General features: G+C 35.7%; 1 protein-coding gene across 4 annotated transcripts in view; it reads left to right on the top strand.

The window, feature by feature from the left end:
* Positions 1–611: 611 nt before the first annotated feature.
* The window catches only part of EDEM3 (ER degradation enhancing alpha-mannosidase like protein 3), a 97,811-nt gene continuing 80,614 nt past the window's right edge, over positions 612–17,808 (top strand). For 2 of the 4 annotated variants that reach the window (XM_067728905.1, XM_067728906.1), the window contains exons 1-2: positions 613–984; positions 5,505–5,550. In XM_067728905.1, coding sequence (XP_067585006.1) covers positions 824–984; positions 5,505–5,550 — 207 coding nt within the window. In that variant the 5' untranslated portion in view covers positions 613–823. Of the gene's footprint in view, positions 985–5,504; positions 5,551–17,808 lie in introns of all 4 variants that reach the window. The other 2 variants (XM_067728904.1, XM_067728907.1) reach the window with 2 other exon arrangements.

Here is a 17,808-nt window from a genome sequence, read left to right as displayed (position 1 = left end):
CGTCAAAGGCTCAATTCATTTTTGCTGTTACAGTATTGAAATCTCCCTGAAGGTAGAAGACTACTCCAATAGGACTACTTTTCCCTAAGGTGTGCAGCACTGATCTGAGGCCGTCTGAGCCTCATCCTGCCAGCCCTCAGCGAAACGCACACGTAGGAAGAGGGATAAAGAGCTGACGGGCTCTCCGGGACTCGGCAGCCCACGGAGTAGGGCGGCTGGCTGCAGGGAGCTGGAGGAGGAGGGATCGCAGGAACCGCCCGAGCCCCTTGGGGGACCACACGTCACAGGGTGCAGCGCGCCCACCCAGGGTGGAAATTTAGCCCGGTGGAGTCGGATTGCGAGAGAGCCGCGGAGGAAGCAGTGCACGCTGGGAGCGGTAGTTTTCAGGCCTCAAGTTCACGGGTCGGAGGATGGCCGAGGCGAAAGGTCCCTCCCCGGTCCCGCCTTTTGTCCACGTCTCACTTCTCCCAGCCAATGCTCTCTCCTTTCCCCCGGGCCAGCCCCTCTCCGATCCGGCCCCCATTGGCCTTGAGGCTCAGCGTCTTGGGCCCTACCCGGAAGTAGCGTTTGGGGAGGTGGTTTCCTAGACTACGACACCGGAAAGCTGGGGGAGGCGCTCTGGGCTGCTGAGAGCGGAGGGCGGTGGCAGCGCTGGCGCTGGGGACCGGCTCAGTGGCTTCGGGAAGCAGCTCGGCGACGGCGGCCGCTCGCGTTCCTCCGCATCCCGGCCTCGACACGGCTCGCAGCTCCTTTGCCACCGGCGTCCGGCAATGTGTCCCACCGGCCGGGCGTAGCAGCTGCGCGTGCGCGGAACCGCGGGGCCATGAGCGAAGCCGGCGGCGGCCGGGGCTTTGGGTACTCGGTCCCCCAGCGAGCGCCATGGAGCCTGGTGGCGGCGACGGCCGCGCTCTGCCTGGTGTCGGCCACGTCCGTGTGGACGGCGGGGGCCTCGCCCATGAGTAGGGAGGAGAAACAGAAGCTTGGGTAAGGGTGCTTGGAAGCCTGGGGTGGGTTTCCTCGTGAGGCTGACCACGGGCGAGGTGCCTGTCATTGCGACCCGGGCGCCCAGTGGCCTCTCCTGTCGCGATTGGGACGGCTGTTGCCTCGAAAGAACCCTGGCGGGGTGGACAGGGTCCGGGAAAATGGGGGTCGCCGCCCGCGATGCTACCTCGCGGGACTGTCGGGGTGTCGCCCGGGCCGTCTGTGACACGTGCAGGCTCCTTAAGGCCAGCCGCGGTGTGTCAACGCGGCTGCCATGTCACTGGCCCGTGAAGGGGGCTACACACCGTTTCCCTGCGCGCGAGAGTTCCGAGGTTGCCTTTCATCAGAGACGTGGTTAGATTTCTTGCACAAGTGAGCTCCCAGGTGGGAAATGTTGCTGATCTCCCAGCAGTTAAGGAAATCATGTTTACACCTGTTACGGAATAGGGGGCGTTCATTGGAACTTGAACTTTACACAATTTACCATTTCCTTGCACTGCATTTTCATAGTAGAACAATATTTGATGGTAGTATTCAAAAGCCTCAATTAAATATACCTATTCACTTTACTCAAAGTAGTTTTATCAGTCTTGAAAGTCATAAAATCATCCGTTATATGTACAGCATTTAATTTAGAGTAAGTGTTCCTAATACACACCAGGTCCCACAAATGAATAAGGAAAAAGCCAAGAACCAGTAGAAAATGGGCAAAGGGCGTGAAGAGTTAATTCACACAAGAGGAAATGCAAATGGTCAATAAACATGAAGTTACTCAACCTCATAAATGTGAGAGATGCAGACTAAAACAATGAAATAGCTGGGTTTTTTGCCATCAGGCTGGTAAATACAAAACACAATACATGGATGGAGTACTGACTGGATAGTTGAGGTGTGAGAAGAAACTTGGTGGGAGTGTAAATTGCTGTAATTTATTGACAGTCTCCTAAAATTTAAATTGTATGTATTCTTTGATTCATTAATCCCATCTCAGGGAATCTATCCTACAGAAATAAAAGCACTATTAAAGTAGAGATAGGTGTACAGGGATTTGCATTTTGAAAGAACAGAGCTGTTCCTTGGAGCATCCATATTACGGAATAATATTCAGATATTAAGGAGGAGTTAGGTCGTCGGAAGGCTACCCAGAATATACTCCCAAGGCCAAAAAGATGTAAGCTGTAGAATACTATATGTAGTATCCCATGTTTAAAAAAAAACAAAAAAACGGAGAAGAAATTGCTTAAGCTCAGAAAAACATGGGAAGATGACTACCTCCCAGAGTTACAATGGAGGTGAGGTCAAACCATCAGGTTTTATTTTATCGACATATACAGACTTCCATATTGTTTAAATTGTTGCAAGAGTCTTGTCTTAGTTTTTTTTTTTTTTTTTTTTTGCGGTACGCGGGCCTCTCGCTGTTGTGGCCTCTCCCGCTGCGGAGCACAGGCTCCGGACGCGCAGGCTCAGCGGCCATGGCTCACGGGCCCAGCCGCTCCGCGGCATGTGGGATCTTCCCGGACAGGGGCACGAACCCGTGTCCCCTGCATCGGCAGGCGGACTCTCAACCACTGCGCCACCAGGGAAGCCCGTCTTAGTTTTTAAATAAAACAGCAATAACAGACACTTGTTGGAAAATTTAAAGTGTCAGTTATCAAAACAAAATTACCAGTAAACTCTAATAAGTGTCTTAAATTTTCTCTTTGTGAATTTAATGTATCACTGATAACTGCTTTACTGAATACCCTACTCTGTGCCAGGCACTTCACATATACTATCTCTGTAATCCTCTCTACTTCTTAATGAGGTGGATGCGATCCCCATTTTGCAGATGAGGAAATTGAGACTCAAGGTTGACTTGTTCAACGTTGCAGAGCTAAGTAAATGGTGGAGCCAGTATTCAAACCCGGGTCTGTATGACTTCAGAGCCTGTGCTCACTCCACTCTGCTACACTTCTATAAGACTTGGAGAGAGAAGCTTCAAGTCTGTTAAGGACAGCAAGTATTTTTATTTGATCACGACTCCCCTTTCTCCTTTCTTTGTTAAAAATGTTTGTTTGAAGAAAAGTCATTGGATAACTCATTTTTGACCAAAATAAATTTTTAACTGTAGAGCTCCAACCAAATTGGCTTGAGATTTCAGCTCAAATTTTGAGATCATTTATGAAAGTGAAGTTACAATTATTTAGGCTTGTTAATTTAGATTGCCTTACTCTAGGGTAAGAGTAGAATAAGAGTCTATAGCTACAAACCACAAATACACATTGCTTGACTGCTTTCTCATCCAGGAATTTTCAGGAAACGAAACTATGATTTATTAGGTTTACCTGTACAATTTTTTTTGAAAATCCAAATAATGATTTATGATAAAAAACAGAAAATGCCTATCCCTTTCCCTACCCCCCGCCCAAACTAAACTGATGATAAAGACTGAAATTATCATGAATAGTAATAGCAATTGCTCGGTTGCTTGCAGTTTATAGTTTATGGAATTATTTACCTGGTTATATGTAGTCTTATACTTCCTGGAATTCATTTTTTGTTTTTTAAATGTTACAAAAGTTGTTAATGTTTTTACTTAAAAAATGAAGTATAAAACAGTTCAATTTCTGTAGCATGTTGGCAAGCAATGTAACTATAGAAAAAGCTGATTTATAGATCTAATTTCCAATACATTTTTATCCAGTTGTTGAATAGATATAAAACCTTATAGAAAAAAAAATCTCTGTATAATATAGTAATTATTCTACCATTCTGTATTTAAATGAGTGTTAGGACTTATATGTGTAATTAGGAGAGAGAGAGAGCTCAACTGGATATTAAATACCTCCACTTTGAAGTATTTGTTGTGAAATTTGATGATCATGTTCTACATAAGTGTAAGGATTGGAAAATAATGTGTCCTTGTTTGCAGTCGTGATTTATTCATAGTCTTGAAGCTTGAATGCTTGCAAAGTTGGGTTCACAAGTTAAAGCTTATGTTACCTGTAATACACGTGTCTAGGCACTACTATTACCAGTTACAGAAATTTACTTCTTGACAATAATTTTGTATTCTGTTTCAGGGGAAGGAAAAAAGAATTTCCATATTCCATTTATTGATATCAGTGCTTGAAGGGAAAATTTAGCTCCTTTTTTTTGTTTGTTTATTAGCTAATTTGAGAGCTCTTTATCACCTGCAATATAATAAAAAAAAAGTCTAGAAGGATTTTTTGAGATACTCTGTAATTTTCTGAGATAACTTGATCCATAGTCTATCATACATATAAACATATAAAGAATTAGTGTTTTGGCAAAGTGACTTATCACCTTGTTAATGATTAGGTGTTTTTAAATGATTATTATTTGTAAAAAGTTGTCAGGACTTAGCTTGTTCAGTTCACAAGTTTGAGTGTACTTGATTCTGCTGGTTATTATAGCCAGGATCTGGAAATAAGTCCTTTTCTGTCTGCTAGCTATATTATTACCAGCATTTCATCATCCATGATTACAATTTTTAAAATGATAATTGCAATATAACCGGAGGTAAAGTAAAAATATACTTTAATATTCAATAGTCTCTTAATATTCTCTTCAATTCTTGCCATTAGTGATTGGAACTTTGGGAATAATAGTAAGAATTAATAAAAGATTATTAAAATATTTTTCTTCTGCTAATTATTGAGAGACTTGGCCTTTCCTGGCCATAACATTTTTTGCAGTTTTTCCTATAACCCTCACTCCCCCAGTTTGAGTGTTTAATTGAAAGACTGATTCCTTGGTCCCAATTTTGCAGGTTTTGACTTAGTAAATCTGGTGTGGGGATCAGAAATTTACATTTTACACAGTCATTTTGGGGATTTTGAGAAACAGAGTTAGCCAAAATACACAGATCTCTTTTCGAGGATTAGTTTTCTCATATCAGGGGTGAATATTGTTTATTTGACTTTTGACAGAGTTTTTTAAAGGAGCCAAAGGTACATCATAAAATGTATCTTTTGGAAATACGACAAACATTAACAGAAATGTGTTAAACTAGGCATTAGTGATCTTATTCATTTAAGGGGAAAGGCAGAGGCTTCATAGAGTATCGTTATTTCATAGCAATACACACACCAACCCCTTTCTTTTGGTAGAATGTATAGTATAAGCAATAAATGGTAACAATTATTTCTTTTGGGTCTCTTCAATATTTTCCCCTTTCAAGACATTTATGTTAAATAATCTTGTTAAGAGGTAATTGTTTTTCATCATCAGATTTTCTTCTCTCTGCATGGCATGTATCATTCAGCAGTTTTCTTAGGAAATATTATAAAATGACTTTTACATAAATTGCTAGAATAGAAAAAGTTTGGCTCATCTCTGCGTGATTCATGAAAGCTTGTCTACTAACATAGGTGTATTTCCTGACCCTTTTTATGTTCCTTCCTAACTAAATTTTTCTTTTGTTTTTTATTGGTATAAGTTTATGAAGGAGCATTAACTTTTTGAAAGACAATAAATAGAATATACTTAACTTTTTCCCATTTCTGCTCTTTTAAAATTAGGAATCAAGTACTGGAAATGTTTGATCATGCTTACGGTAACTACATGGTAAGTAGAAAGCTTATCTTTATATACTATTTATGAGAGCTGATTATTATGTGAGCACAGTCAACTGGGAATTTTAAAACCTGAATTAATAAGTTTTATTTCCTTTAAAAAATTGTTATTAATTTTTTTAAAGGAAGTTTTTAAAAAATAGTACAAACATAGGCTAACAGAGTATTCCTGATATTGGTTCTTAGAGAACCAATTTATTGAATAGGTAAGAATAAATTGAATTAGATTATGAAACTTTGTATTTAAATAGTTTCCTTTGATGCTATCAACAGTGTTTATTAAATATATAGTTAAGGTGGATGTAAACATGAATAAGATGTTATCTCTGGCCTTAAGGAAAATGATTCTCTTAATTAAAAAAAAAACTATTTACAAAATTACTTTATTCACTCTGAAAAAAACAATTGCTTAAGAGAGTCAAACTGTCACCTAGTTTCTGTCCAAATTATATCCTCATAGTGTGCCTTGATTTGAATATATTTTGCTTTCTAGATATGCTGATCCATATTGTTTTAAAATGTCTTAGTGCTCACTTGAGATGAAGTAGCAAGTTCAGTTTTACAAGATGAAAAAGTTCTGGAGACCTGTTGTGCCATGGTGAATATACTTAACGCTGCTAAACTTACACTTAAAGATGGTAAATTTTCTGTTACATGTTTTGAACCACAATTAAAAATTTAATCCCCCTATAGTACAGGGGTAGGAGGTGGGGAAGGACATCTGTAGCTGCTCCCCCGCCCTGGCCACCTCTTGCCACTCAATAAAATGATCTTAAACTGCAAAAACATAGTGCTAATAATTTTTAAAAGATAACTAGCCAGCAAATTTTAGAGTTCAAGACATAATTTTACATGTAAATTTGTGTAATAATTTTGAAGAGTTTAATCAAATTATTCTGAGAATTACTTCTTAAGCCTTGTTATGTCAGCAGATCTTCTTTTATGATTAAGGCCTATAAAATGTAGTTGGGAAAAATTTGGCAGAGAACTAACTTTAATTGATTCTGCTTTAAGAATTTTTCAACTGATTCTGAGTCTATTTTTCTGTTACCCAAAAATCTTTATATATTGACATTATCTTTATGAACATGTAAGTACATATGCTTTTATGCATTTTTGTATTTTTTAAACATGTCTTATATTTGATAATTCTTATTCCCTTTTATACTGTACAGTTTTTAAGAGTACATACTGAGTTCTTAAATGTTTTTAGGACATGATGGAGATGAAGTTTCAGGTATTTTTAACCATGTTGAAAACACAGTTTTGAATTCATTTCTCAAGACTCAGCCATTCCCTTAACATTTCTTTCAAAATCATTTATCCCTGGTTAATTCAGTTTGGGCAAAGCATAATTTAACAAACCTAAGCTAGTAGTTTTAAGGCGGCCAAGTGGGTCCAGGATACACCCTCAAACCTAAGCCATGTCATAAATGCGTACTTTTCGTTCCAAAGTTGAATGCAGTGGTGTACAGCTGGATTAATTCAATACATCTCACTCTGAATAGGGTCCTCTCTTTGTAAAGCACGGTATCTTTAACATCTTGTTCCTTATTAGGTAAACAGCTGAAAGTTATATCAGTACATTTTTCCCTACTATAGAAATGGGTTTCTGACAGAGCAGCTACCAAGGGCAGCCCTCAGAGGACTTCCTGGTCCAATTCCTATTTATTGGACCCTAACTGGGTAACTTTCTATTATACCTACCTGCCTACAAGATCTAAAAGAGAGGGATTTCAATTCCAAAGACTGGAAACTCCTGGAATTAACACCCCTCTCCATTTTTCCAGTGAAGTCACACCCATCTGCAGTCTACTGCAATATGTATTTTAAAATATTCAACTGTTTTACAACATGAGTGACTCTTGCAATGTGCTTGTGCTATACTCAATTTATGTGAGGTTTGTAACCCAAGATTTAGTCTAGAATTCACACTTCCCCTTTTCAAGTTCTCAACTAACATGAAACAGTTCTAAAATATTAAACAGAGACCAGGTGCCCTGTACTTGTTATATGAAGTCAGCTGAAAATTTTTTCTAGTTCCTATACTCAGAAACACTGTTAGCTTGCTGTAGAGTAAAAGTGTATATAGGTTTTATAGTGAGACGGGTTTGAGTTCAAATCCTATCTCAGCTATTTAGCTTGGACCCTAAACAGATCATTTAATCCCCCTGAGCAGTGTCTTCCTATGTAAAATGGGGATAAGTACAAAGGATTATTGTAGATTCTAGGATTTTTGAGAACAAGAGACCATTTTCTTTAGTTTTTAATAAATTCATCTTCTGTGCCTGTGCCTAGCTAGCATCATGCCTGGTACATAAATGTCTTATGTTTTGGTTTTTTGGTTTTGAAAGAACTGAATTGAATTCTTGTGAAGGTGTAATCAGATTTTTTTTTTTGCATTTGATTATTGTGATATATCTTTGCCTTTTAAAATCAAAGAAATCATTTAGTAAATTTTATTAAAAATACAAGTTAATGGTAAATTTGGGGATCTATAACTCTGTTTACTTTGGTGTAGTCAGTTGCCTAGTATGCTAAAATGTAAAATGCCTGGCACATGGTAGGCATTTAATAAATGTTGAAAACTTTTCATTTCTTACTAGTTTTTAAAAATATTTCTCTCCAGTCTAGTATACAATTACAGCAATTCCTTTTAACTTTCTTGGTTCCCGGGAAAACACTGTTATTTTCCAAAGATTAAGAGCAAGAACTCTGGAAATGAAGCAGGACACCCTGAGGTGGCTCTGCCACCTACCAGCTGGGTTACAATGGGAAAGTTACCAAATCTCCCTGAACCTATTTCTTCATCTCTCTACAATGGTTCACCTGCCTCACAATGTTGTTGTAAGGATTAAACAAGTTAATACAATTAAAGTGCTTAGAACTTGTGTCCAGCAAATAGGAAGCACTGTGTAAGAGTTTACTGCTACCAACTGCTGCTGCTACCATCACTGCTACTAGTAATTCATTCTCTACCTGAGATTGAAATTGCCCTCCTAAAATTTGTCGAGGCTTTAACTCAGAACTCATTCCCCAGATTGTGCATAGAACTTTCTGCAAACACACTCATTCTTTCCTTGTTCTAGGCATGCAGCCTTTGAGCTTTTTTTTTTTAAATGACTCCCCAGGTTCTATTAATGCTGTTTTTCAATAACAGTGCCCTGCCAGCCTTAGGTAGATTACTGCATCTCTACCATCTCTTGGTGTTACATCCAGGAATTTTCTGATTTTATCAATTAATAGCATAAGTACCGACAATCGTAACAACTGTACTTGACAGATCTCTAGCCCCAATTAGACTGCAGTTTATCCACAATGAATTGCACAGATGGCTTTCTCTTTTCCCCAAATAGCATGAAATTAGATGTTTGTTTTGGCAGTTCTTGAGTAAGGTAAATACCTTAGACCACAGCTACTTTAGGGCTTCTATTAGCATGTTTTTAGTATTTGTACTGAGGTCTGTTTGCAGATTAATTTAGATGACAAAATAAATGTATTTAGGCCACCAAATAACCATTTTGGATCTGAGCTCTCTGATCTGATCTTTGTCTTGTAATGTTTTTCCTGTCTACTGTAGATAACTCAATTATTCACTGTTATAAGCAGAAACTACTTTGGTAGAGCCCTAAACATTATAAATAAACTCTAAAATCGTTGGTAAGCACAGTTTCCTTTAACTAGTAGCATCATACCAATAACCACTTTTAAGCTTGATTTTGTGAGTGCACAGTTCAGAGAAAGAGATCAGTCTTTATCATTTAAATAAAAGGAACTGTTTTAAAATGTAACTTTCTTGTGGATTTCTAGATTTATGTAAGTTTTCTTAGAATTATTTTTTTCTAATTTTTTAAAAACATTTTTTATTGTGGTAAAATATACATAACATAAAATTTACCATTTTAACCGGTTTTAAGTGTACAGTCCTATGGCATTAATTACATTCACATTGTTGTGTAAATATCACAATCCATCTCTAGAACTCTTTCATATTTCCTTTTTGAAACTGTGTACCTAATGTTTCTTTTTGATAGTTTCTTCATCAAAAAGAGTACTTCTGTAAATAAAGTAGTTTAGAAGTGATATTAATAGTTGGGAGGAGGGAAGATATAAATGTATGTACATTTTTTTGCATAGACGATTGTAGGACTACCTTTTATTAACCATTGTTCCTTGGCCTCTACTTATAGAACATCCTAAAAATCTGCCAAAATGACTTAAGAAATTCTCTAGTATCCTCTCATAGTTTTTGTTTTTTTAAATCACACTCTGATACTCCATGTAGGATTTTAATAGAACCAGGTCTTTCTATTTATTTAGGTAGAATTTATAGAGAAAAAGATTTCCAATTTCAAATGCATGGTTCTGAGTCAGACAGTTGTATATAGTTGTTTAACCACCACCACATTTATGATCTAGAACATTTCCATCACCCCAAAAAGCTTCCTCATGCTCCTATGCAGTCAGTTCCTTTTCTCCACCTCTGACCTCTAGCAACCATTGTGATTGGCTCTTTGTCACTAGTTTTCCCTTTTCTAGGATTTCATTTCAGTGGCATCTTAAAATATGTATGTAGTGTTTTGGTTCACATTCTTTCCTGTAGCGTGCTGTTTTTGAGATTTGTCCATGTTGTTGGAGATATTGTAGTTCCTATTTATTGCTCAGTAGTATTCGTTGATTTGATAGAACACAGTTTATTTATTCATTCACCAGTTGATAAATATTTAGCTTGTTTCTGGTCTTTGGCTATTACTAAAAGACTGCTGTGAACCTGTGAATGCAAATTTTTATGTGGACATACATTTTCATACTTAGGAATGGGATTGCTAGGTCATATGGGAAGGTTAAGTTTAACTTTTTATAAGAAACTGCCAAACTTTTCTAAAGTGACTGTAACATTTTGCATTCCACACAAGCAATTATAAGAATTTTAGTTGCTCCACACCTTCTCCAACACTATGTATTTTCAGTCTTTTTAATTTTAGCCATTCTAGTGGGTGTGTAGTGGTATTTTGTTGTGATTTTAATTTGATTTTTTTCTGATGACTAATGATGTTGAAAATCTTTCCATGTGCTTAGTAAATCTTTTTTTGGTTAAACATCTGTTCAGATCTCTTGCCATTTTAAAATCAGGTCATTTGTCCTGTTATAACTGAGTCATAAGAGATATATATTTTCTGGATATCAGTCCTTTATCACATATGTGTTTTGCAGGTATTTTCTCCCCATCTGTACTTTGCCTTTTAATTTCTTAATGTCTTTTGAAGTGCAAATGTTTTAAATTGTGACCAAGTCCAATTTATCCTTTTTCTTTTATGATTCATCTCTTTTATAGCCTACCTAAAAAAATATTTGCCTAGCCCAGGGTCACAAAGATTTTCTTGTTTTCTTCTAGCTGTTTTATAATTTTAGCTTTTTCAATGAGATCTATTACCCATTTTGAGTTAATGTTTGTATATATGATGTGAGGTAAAGGTTTCTTTATATATTTTTTGTATGTGGATATCCAATTATTCCAGCACTATTTGTTGAAAAAAGTATTTCCTTGCCCCACTGAATTACTTTGGCACCTTTGTAAAATCAATTAGCTGTATATGCATGGATCTGTTTGTAGACTCTGTATTTTTTTCCACTGGTAAATATCTATTTGTACATCAATATCACCCTGTCTTGAGTTACGTGATATTAAGTCCTGAAATCAGGCAATGTAAGTCTTTCAGCTTTGTTCTTTTTCAAAATTGTTTTGAGTATTTTAGGTTCTTTGTATTTCCATGTAAATTTTAGAATCACGTTGTCAGTTTCTACAAAAAAAAGCCTATTGAGCTATTGATTGGGATTATGTTGAAATCTATAGATCAATTTGGAGAGATTGACTTCTTAACAGTATCAAGTCTTTCAATCCATGAATATGATGTCTCTGTCCATTTATTTAGTTCTTAATGTTAGCAATGGTTTGTACTTTCCAGTGTACAGGTCTTGCACATCTTTTGTTAAATTTATTCATAATTATTTCAGATTTTTTATGCAATTGTAAATGGTAGTTTTTCAAATTTTAATTTCCAATTGTCCATGTTATACAGAAATACAACTTTTTTCTGATAACCTTAGATCCTTGCTAAATTCACTTATTTCTAGTAGCTTTTTTGGTAGATTCCTTAGGATTTCCCACATGGTCAATCATGTCATCTGCAAACAAAGACTTTTCGTTCTTCCTTCCTCCAAACTATGTGCCTTTTATTTCTTATTATAGCAGTGGCTAGTACTTACAGTATTATGTTGAAAAGAAGTGGTGAGATCCTTGTCTCATTCCTAATCTTATGGAGAAAGCAGTTAGCCTTTCACTGTTAAGTATGATGTTGGCTGTAGGTTTTTCATAGATGCTCTATATTAAGTTCCTTTCTATTTCTAGTTTGCTGAGAATTTTCATCATCACAGGGTATTTATTGAATTATGCCAAATGCTTTTTCTGCATTATTGATAACAATCTTCCTAAAACAATCTGTTGGTAGCAGGACTTTATTTCATTATAACATTATTTATTATCATTTATTTATTTCATATAATATTATTTCATAAGTTCAATTAACTTTATCATTGATCAAAACCAAATTGATTAACATATATTGAAGAATTTGGAAACTTTTGTTCTCATCGTATTTTGATTAGAAACTTTTAAAGCATGCTAACACTCTACTCTGTTGTGATTAATTTAAAATTTTATGAGACAACTGCAGTTTTGTTACTTATTTCTCCTCAGCGCTGAGAAACATTCCAGAAAATATGTTACCTCCAAGGATCATATGTTCAATGTAGAAGTATTAATAATTTAATAGTTTAGATAAATGGAATCCTTAACACCTGAAAAATGGTTTAATAAGTGAGTATAAATAGTGAACAAAAGGAAAAAGGAAAATTTGACTTGGAGTGAAAAGAGAACTGAGAAATTATGCAAGTTCAATCAGTAATTAGCATATGCTATCAATATATGATACATCTATCTTTTATTAAGTATCATTTAGTTTTTATTTTAGGAAGGAATACCTTACCTGCCTCAAGGAGGGAGGTGTTTAACAATAAGGATCTGGAATAAACCATTTGAAATGTATGTAACTTTATGGGAAATTAAATAGATTTGATATCTTCAATAACTCACTATTATAAATAATACTTTTGTTTATTAGTAGAATAAAGTCTCTTCCCTTTGCCTAGTTTTTGGAATTGGTTTTACTAAAAAGTCAGTTTTGGATGCCACTTTGATTTGAGTGTTGTGAAGCAGAGTTATATCAAAGTGGCAGTAAATTTAGAATCTGATGTGGAGAGTCTACTATGTTTTGTTTTATTTTATGTTTTTTCTCTTACTTTTAGCTAGGCACCTGTTCTACTTAATTGATATAGGACTCTTTTATCACCTGAGTTTTATTTTGAGTGATAATTTTTAAAGGTTTTTTTTTTTCTGGCTTTGAGTCATAGCAGTATGAATTTCTTATCCTTTGTCTTGGCAATACATTGTGAAGAGAAGGCATTACTGTAACCTCAAATAGCCAGGATGTTTGAAGTGTAATACAGCTGTTTATGTGCCATGTATGCATTTCTCTGAATTTATGCAAACCAACTGTAGTTAGCTTTGTGGTTAACCCAAAGAAAAGGCTGTGGTTTTGTTTCTATCGTTAATGTTGAAACAGGGACATAAAGTATTTTTACACCTGGTTCAAAACTCCCTTATTTGATTATTCTGGTTTGCAGTTGCTATTAATATTTTTCTTACCTGGATGAGCTTCGGGTTTGAGTTTATTTCAGACAAAGGTGTTTGTGTATGTTTGTGAGTGTTTTGCAAAACCCTAAAGGTAGTAGTATTAAGCTTTATAAGCAGCGGTTTAAAAAGTCAAGAGCTCTTTACAATCAGATTAACATTTGAATGATCTCTTACAAAGTACCTTGCAAAATATATCAGCAAGTTTTAAAACATATTACTTATCTTGAGTTACTTCTAAGTGTTGTTTATATGTGTTAGATATAAAACTATAAAGCAGGTGGGATAGGGAGGGTGGGAGGGAGACGCAAGAGGGAGGAGATACGGGAACATATGTATATGTATAACTGATTCACTTTGTTATAAAGCAGAAACTAACACACCATTGTAAAGCAGTTATACTCCAATAAAGATGTTAAAAACAAAAACAAAACTATAAAGCAATAAAAACATTGTGCATTCTGATAAATCACGGTCCTATTGGAATTAACTGAAAAAGTAGTTAGGAACTTGACATCTAAAAGACACATGTAAAAGTAATTAGGAATTTATACTAAAAATATATATATAGTATTAATATTATGAAATATTGAATTCAGAATTTAGTAGCTGCATGTGGATTCTAATTATATCAAAACATTTGTTGCCTGGAATCCTTTCCTCAGGAAATAAATCATTGTAGAGCACAAAACTTTTTAAAATACCTGAAGGATTGAAGTCTGCGGTGCTTTTTGTATTTAGTCTACTTTAATTTAAAAAAAATTTTAATTAATTTATTTTTGGCTGCATTGGGTCTTTGTTGCTGCGCACAGGTTTTCTCTAGTCGCGCGAGTAGGGGCTATTCCTCGTTGTGGTGTGCGGGCTTCTCATTGTGGTGGCTTCTCTTGTTGCAGAGCACGGGCTCTAGGCACGTTGGCTCTAGAGTGCAGGCTCAGCAGTTGTGGCACATGGGCCTAGGTGCTCCGTGGCATGTGGGATCTTCCTGGACCAGGGCTCGAACCCGTGTCCCCCGCATCGGCAGGCGGATTCTTAACCACTGCACCACCAGGGAAGCCCTTTAATTTAAAAAAATTATTTTTGATCTTTCCCTTTGTGTTCACCATGTGTTTAGTGTTCCTGACCTCTGTTCTGTTTTTCTGCTGCTAATGTGCTGTGAGTTTGGAATCTAGATAATCGAGTTTAGTGAGAGGCAGTAGGATAGAGTTGGACATTGGGAATCAGGAATATTTTTGCTGAATTTTAAGAATTAAGAATCATGTGGACATACAGGTATAGGAGGAACAAGTCATCTTCAAGGTACAAAAGATCAGACTAGTCTTAGAAACTTTGCCAAGGTGATACTTAATGAACAAGAAGGTTGTGGAATAGTATTTTCAAATTTCTGAAGCAAAGAACATATGTTGCAGGCATTTTATAACCATTCAGATTGTTCTTCAGGTATAAGGCAAGAGCCAGCCTAACCCAGAAGGACCAGAAAAATAACAGTACTGATGACACTATTTTAAAATAACTAAACAAAAATAACTTACATGAGAACAAAGTTCAGGCAACCAAGAGATGAATCAAAATAAAAACTCAAGAATGGAGAAGCCAAAGAAAAATGGTGTGTGTTGACTCCATTTAAGTAGAATTCTAACACTAGCAACTGTGGGAATTATAGTTCCAGACCAGAATACAAATGTTATAAACCTTTTAAAATCTTTGTCAAACATTAAAAATTTTCTTTCTGATGAATATAAATGTACAGAGAAATTTTTTAAATAGCTGAAACTATTATTTAGTATACCATAATTCAAAATATTAGAGACTTTGAAATTTAAAATGTTATTTCTTTGCAAAAACTTCACTAAGTTAGAACAGTGCTTGCCTTGCTTGCCTTCTTCTCATTGTATAACTCAAGATATGGACCATACATCTCTGCTATACCTTGTATAGAAGGTATAAAAATTTCAATATTTGGATCAGCTTCAAAAATTTTATCCTTTGCCCTCTGTGTCATGAAATATCTCTGGGAATTCCTTTAATGGGGAGTTTTCTGCAGGCAATATTTCCTCTGCAATGTCTTTATCCTTTTATGTCACAACCAGTTTTTTCATCTACGTGGATAATTTGGCCTTCACTAAATTCCTCTGGCTGCATATCTAGATACTGTTTGAATGGCAGCAGTATCAACATTCCATGGTCAGCTGTTTCTTCTATAACCCCTTTTATGTTCAATTTGAATTTCACTTACAGTGTTATCACTTTTCATTTCTTTGTGAACTTCCATCCTCGTTGGTTAATTTCCTCTTTTGCTTGTTTATTTTTATAAATTGTCAAACTGTCATGTAGGATTATCACTAGGTGACAAGGAGGCACATAACTTCATGCTTGCTGTCTGTGAACTAAACAGTAGATACACAGTGATCAGTCACTAATTCCACTTTGAAAGGAGTTGTGTGATTGATCACTGATTATTTACATAGTGATCTGTGGATTGAAGAACAAGCATCAAGGTTTGCATTCTGTGCAATTACTTAATAATACAGTGGTACCTGAGATTTGAACTATGTTTTTGAGAGTTTATTTAAGTAAATTGTGGATCTCAATTTTTAAGTGTATAGTGAAAACATGCAAAGTGAAAACTGCCTATAATAATATAATTGATAAAAATCCTGAGTTTAATTGGGGAAAGTTAGTATATTAATCCTATTATTCTTGTCAAGTAGTCAGTAAATATTGTCTAAAGTTGAAATGTGTAAATACAGTGATTCTAGCTTCTAAATGTTTCTCATAGTCACATTTTATTAATTTTAGAAGAACCTTTTAGGGACACTCCCGTGGTGAAGAAAATACAAACTTCAGCAGGTTTTTCTTATTTCCCTCCTTTTCTGTTAAGACCCTCAACCAGTAGGTGGAGATATTCTAGTCCAGTTTCATTGAAGCACCTACCCAACTTAAAGAACCTACTTCACTGGCTTATGGCCATGCATGCAGGGCCAACAGCATCAAATCTCATACCCTTTGGGCATTAACATATTTCCCACTAAGGCCTGTCTTTTTATTCCTAATGCCCATGTTGTGGTCAGTGCAGCTTCACCTTCTACACTCAGCTATTCAGTTTTAGTACTTGAACATTTCTTTCCTCATTCTCAAGCTCAGCTATGTATTAAAAAGAATTTTAAAAATTTATACAACATTTCACTGTGTGTAGTAGACAGGAGGGAGGATTCTTGCATGTGCTTCATTATCACCTAGACTAGAAATACTGTGTCATGATCATTCATTAAAAAAATCTATTCAATAGTATGCCAGACTATAAAGTGCCTATTAGTTGAATCACTGTTGTACATCTGAAACTGACATAATTTTGTACATCAACCTATTTCAATAAAAAAGCACCTATTAAGAAATATGTGAGACCTATATGAGGAAACTGAATTCATAAAAGAAGATCTGAATTAATACATTGATGTAGTATTCCTAGATTGGAAGATTTAATTGGTAAAGATATCAATTCTCCCCAATTTAAGCTCTTCCAATTAAACTCTCAGTGGAATTTTAAGGAAATTTTAAAGTTATCCAGAAGAGTAAACTTGAAAAAGTCATTAAGAAAATTTAGAAGAAAATAATTGAGGGGAGTGAACTGCTTAACCAAGTAGCAAGGCATGTTGCAAAGATAGAATGATTAAGATAATGGTTTTGAAGCAGGAAGTAGGTTTGTGGAACAAAGTAGAGGCTACACAACTGTATGTTTGTGTAGACACTTTTGAACTAATAAGCTGTATTTCAAGCAATTAAGGAAAGGATGAATATTTTAAAAGGTGGTATGTAAGAAATTGGCTATTTGGGGGAACAAATACAGTTACATCCCTATTTCACATCATAAACAAGATTAGATTCCAGGTGGAGTAAATATCTAGACATAATAAAAATAAAATTATAAGAGTACTGTTTTCAGAGACTCAACATAGCCTTCTTAACCATACCTGAAATTTAGAAACTATGAAGAAAGAGACTAATAGATATAACTACATATATAAAGCTTAAAGTAAAAAGTACCATAAACAAAGTTAAAAGCCAAATGAAAGACGGGAGAAAAATGCTTACTGTGTATAACAGTGTATAAGGAGTCTCTTGGCTAATAAGACAACCAATAGAAAATGAACAAAGGGTATAAACAGACATTTCAAAAAAAGAAATAGCAATGGCTAATACAAAAAGATATTTATCCTCATTAATAATGAAACTTGAGATATCATTTTTTATCCACGCTATTGGCAAAATGTAAACTATTGATCATCTCCTATGTTAGAGTATTGTAGGAGTGTAAATCGGTGTCTTCAGTTTGATAGTAGCTATCAAAAATTAAATATCCATACCTTCGACCCATTGGGTCTGGCTTTAGGGATTTAATCCATAGAAATACAAGTATATGTACAAAAGACATGGGCATATAGCTGTTTATTGAAGCATTTTTTATACAGTGAAAAATTGAGTTCAACCTGCACATTCATCAAT

This window comes from Pseudorca crassidens, chromosome 2 (genome assembly GCF_039906515.1).
Source record: "Pseudorca crassidens isolate mPseCra1 chromosome 2, mPseCra1.hap1, whole genome shotgun sequence".
NCBI lineage: Eukaryota > Metazoa > Chordata > Mammalia > Artiodactyla > Delphinidae > Pseudorca > Pseudorca crassidens.
Note: the sequence above shows the minus strand (reverse complement) of the source record. Positions and strands in the feature narration are given on the sequence as shown.